The sequence below is a fragment of the Ichthyophthirius multifiliis genome (genome assembly GCF_000220395.1).
Source record: "Ichthyophthirius multifiliis unplaced genomic scaffold scaff_1120509250974, whole genome shotgun sequence".
In the NCBI taxonomy this organism is placed as follows: Eukaryota; Ciliophora; class Oligohymenophorea; order Hymenostomatida; genus Ichthyophthirius; species Ichthyophthirius multifiliis.
The window spans coordinates 11,526-14,507 of record NW_004086323.1 but is presented as its reverse complement, the minus strand read 5'-3'; the positions used below and the strand labels follow the sequence as shown (position 1 = coordinate 14,507).

The following is a 2,982-nucleotide window of genomic DNA, read 5'->3' as shown; positions in this document are numbered from 1 at the left end:
TGGAACAATTTGAAAATTTGCTCTTAAAATTAAAGTTAGTGGTCCTGGCCAAAAGCTATCACCTAAAAAATTATATAAATCAATAATTTTTATATCTTCTTAAATATACTAAAGTCCTTGCTCCTTTTTTAATATATGAATAATTACTGGATCAGTTAATGGACGGCGTTTAATTTTAAATATTTTAAATACTGCTTCTGCATTTAATGCATTTGCACCTAATCCATATACTGTTTCGGTAGGAAACGATACTAAATTTCCTTATTTTAATTTTTGACAGGCTATATTAATGTCTTGGGGGTTTTTTGGGTTTAAAATTTGGGCTTTTATTTATTTTTTGTTTATGTTTTTTATTAGGTTCTATTCGTTTTTAATTAAGAATTCTTCAAGGTTATTTTCCATTTTTTTTTTTAGTTAAAAAAATAATTTAAGTGATTTTTTATAATGTTGTCTATAATTTAATTTAGTTATTTTCTATTTTTCTTTTATATATTGAAAATTTTAATAATAATTAAAAAAGCAAATTTAATTTTTAATAATAATTTTTCAAATATAAATAGTATGTTTTTATTATATATTTTTTATTTTTTATAAAATTATAATTCAATAAAATAAAAAAAAGAAAAAATTAAAAATAGGAAGGTAAATTAAAATTAATTAATTTTTTATTTATATACAATTATGTAAAAATTTATTATATAAAAAACTATTATAAACAATTAATAATTTTTTTATTTTTTTATAATAATATTTTTTAAACAATTATTTATTAAATAATAGTATTTACAATAAATAAAATAAAAACAATATAAAAAAAATATATCATAATTACATATATAATAAATAATAATTTTTAGAATATAAAAAAAAAAAAATCATTAATTTCTGAAATCATTACTTATATTTCCTTATAAATTATCTATATCATTAAAGTTTTAACAAGCTAAATGATCATCAACATTGAACTATACTTCAGATTCTTCTAACCCTTAATATCCATTATTAGATAAATTTATTACTTAAAAATTATTTTAAAAAGTTTCCTAAATAGGAGTTTAGCTATTAAAATTTTAAGAATTTACAATATTTGTAGTTGGATTAAAAGATTCATAAATATGATTATTATTATTATTATTATTATTATTATTATTATTATTATTATTATTATTAATATTAATATTATTGTTTTAATTAATGCAATTGTTCTATTTTGTAATCAAATATTATATAGGGATAATTGTTTATTGTTTAACTTATTGTCTGATTTATTAAAAAGATTAATTTTATAAATGAATTCCTTAATTTTATTATACAAAAGAACCTTAACTTTATATTGGATATTATTTTTATTATTATTATAATTACATTATTCCACTTTAATTTAATAGTTAAATATTAGAATTATATAAATTAGATTAAAATGTTGAATATTCTTCATTAAAATCCTAAAAATTTTAAATTTATATTTTATATGGTGTTAGAATTGATTAAATTTCATAAAAAGAAGGTCTTTATTTTTCATCGAAGCTAACCATTTCTGATATTAAATTGATAAGAAAAACTGAATATTTTTATTAAGCAATTTTTATTTATTAAAAAATACTATTTTAATTTATATAATAAGTATCAAAACAATAACATTTAGTCAATAACTAAGAAAGTAAACAACATTCAAGAATTGTCATTCCTAATGAAAAAACATCTGATTTATAAACATTATGAACAGGTTTTAATTCTTAATTATTTAATGCATTCATTAATATAGGAGATAAATAAGAATATTCATTATTTTAAAAAGCTTTAATATAGCCTTTAATTATATATAAAAAAAAAATTATATGTAAATAAAAAAACATTTATATATGTATATATTAATATATATGAAAATAAATATATATGTATTTAAATATAATTTTTTTTAAATATTAATATATTATTATTTTTAAATATTAAAATATATATATATATATATATATATATATATAAATATTTATTTACAAATATATTATTTTACCATTTTTATTAGAATTTAATATACCATTATCTGCAATTTTTACTAGTCCTTATTTTGTTAATAATATATTTATTGGTCTTAAATCTCCATTAAATATTTTATTTTATTCAAAAAATATACATGCGTTTACAATTGAATCTAAAATATACCAAATTTCAGATTCTTTAAAATAATTTTATTAATCATTTCTTTTTTTTATTTCTTTTTCTAAATTAAAAGGTAAATATTCAAAATAACATTAAATTTTTTAGTAGTCTCCACATATTTAAGTTTCTGAATTTTTTTTGTATCCAATCATTTATAAAATGTTCGGATGCTAGTATTATATTCTTCGATTACACTATTATAATATTTTTTTTTAATCTTCTTCAGAATTACTCCAAATAGATTTAATAAATAATTTATTTTATTAATTCTTCTTTTCTTTATATAATACTAATTTTTTTTATATATGAGTTTTTTTATTTTATTTTATTTTTTTACGAATATCGCCAAAACAAGGATCATTTTATTCTTTTAAAAATACATAATCATTTTATAGTTATTTATCTATTTCAGTATTATAATCCTAAACTGTATCACAACCAAGATTATTTCCCATTTTTTAGTTTATTTACTATTTTTCTAAAGTTGTGTTTAATATTTTATTAAATTAATTATAAATTTTATTTTTTATAATTTATATAAAAAAATATTAACATTAAAAAATATATATATAAATTATAAAATTAAATTAAAAAATATAAATCCATATGAAATTATAAATAATATATATTTATTCACAATTTTTTTTTCTTTAATTTCATTATATCATTACTATAAAGGAAATTTAACTAATTATATAATAATTTTAGTGCTTTTCTAGCAATTTCCCTAAATAACCCAAACTTAAGATACTACTACAAGAAAGGAATCTACATACTAATTTCCTAAATACTATATACTTTCCTAAAAGTATGTTAGTTTTT

The 2,982-nt window shown here is 15.3% G+C and overlaps 1 protein-coding gene across 1 annotated transcript, besides 10 other annotated features; it reads right to left on the bottom strand. All coding sequences in view use genetic code 6, as the record gives it.

Moving 5' to 3' along the window:
• Window positions 1-735: 735 nt before the first annotated feature.
• Window positions 736-779: a microsatellite.
• A 96-nt stretch (window positions 780-875) lies between these two features.
• Window positions 876-2,615, bottom strand: IMG5_122440 (protein kinase domain protein; the record flags this gene model as incomplete). The annotated part of the gene is made up of 2 exons (XM_004032382.1): window positions 876-1,810; window positions 2,015-2,615. 2 exons carry the CDS (start codon window positions 2,613-2,615, stop codon window positions 876-878), a joined length of 1,536 nt encoding a protein of 511 aa, XP_004032430.1.
• Window positions 1,119-1,184: a microsatellite.
• Window positions 1,815-1,852: a microsatellite.
• Window positions 1,859-1,990: a microsatellite.
• Window positions 1,900-1,958: a microsatellite.
• Window positions 1,947-2,010: a microsatellite.
• Window positions 1,955-1,990: a microsatellite.
• Window positions 2,412-2,466: a microsatellite.
• An 81-nt stretch (window positions 2,616-2,696) lies between the features above and the next one.
• Window positions 2,697-2,743: a microsatellite.
• Window positions 2,728-2,762: a microsatellite.
• Between the last annotated feature and the right edge of the window lie 220 nt (window positions 2,763-2,982).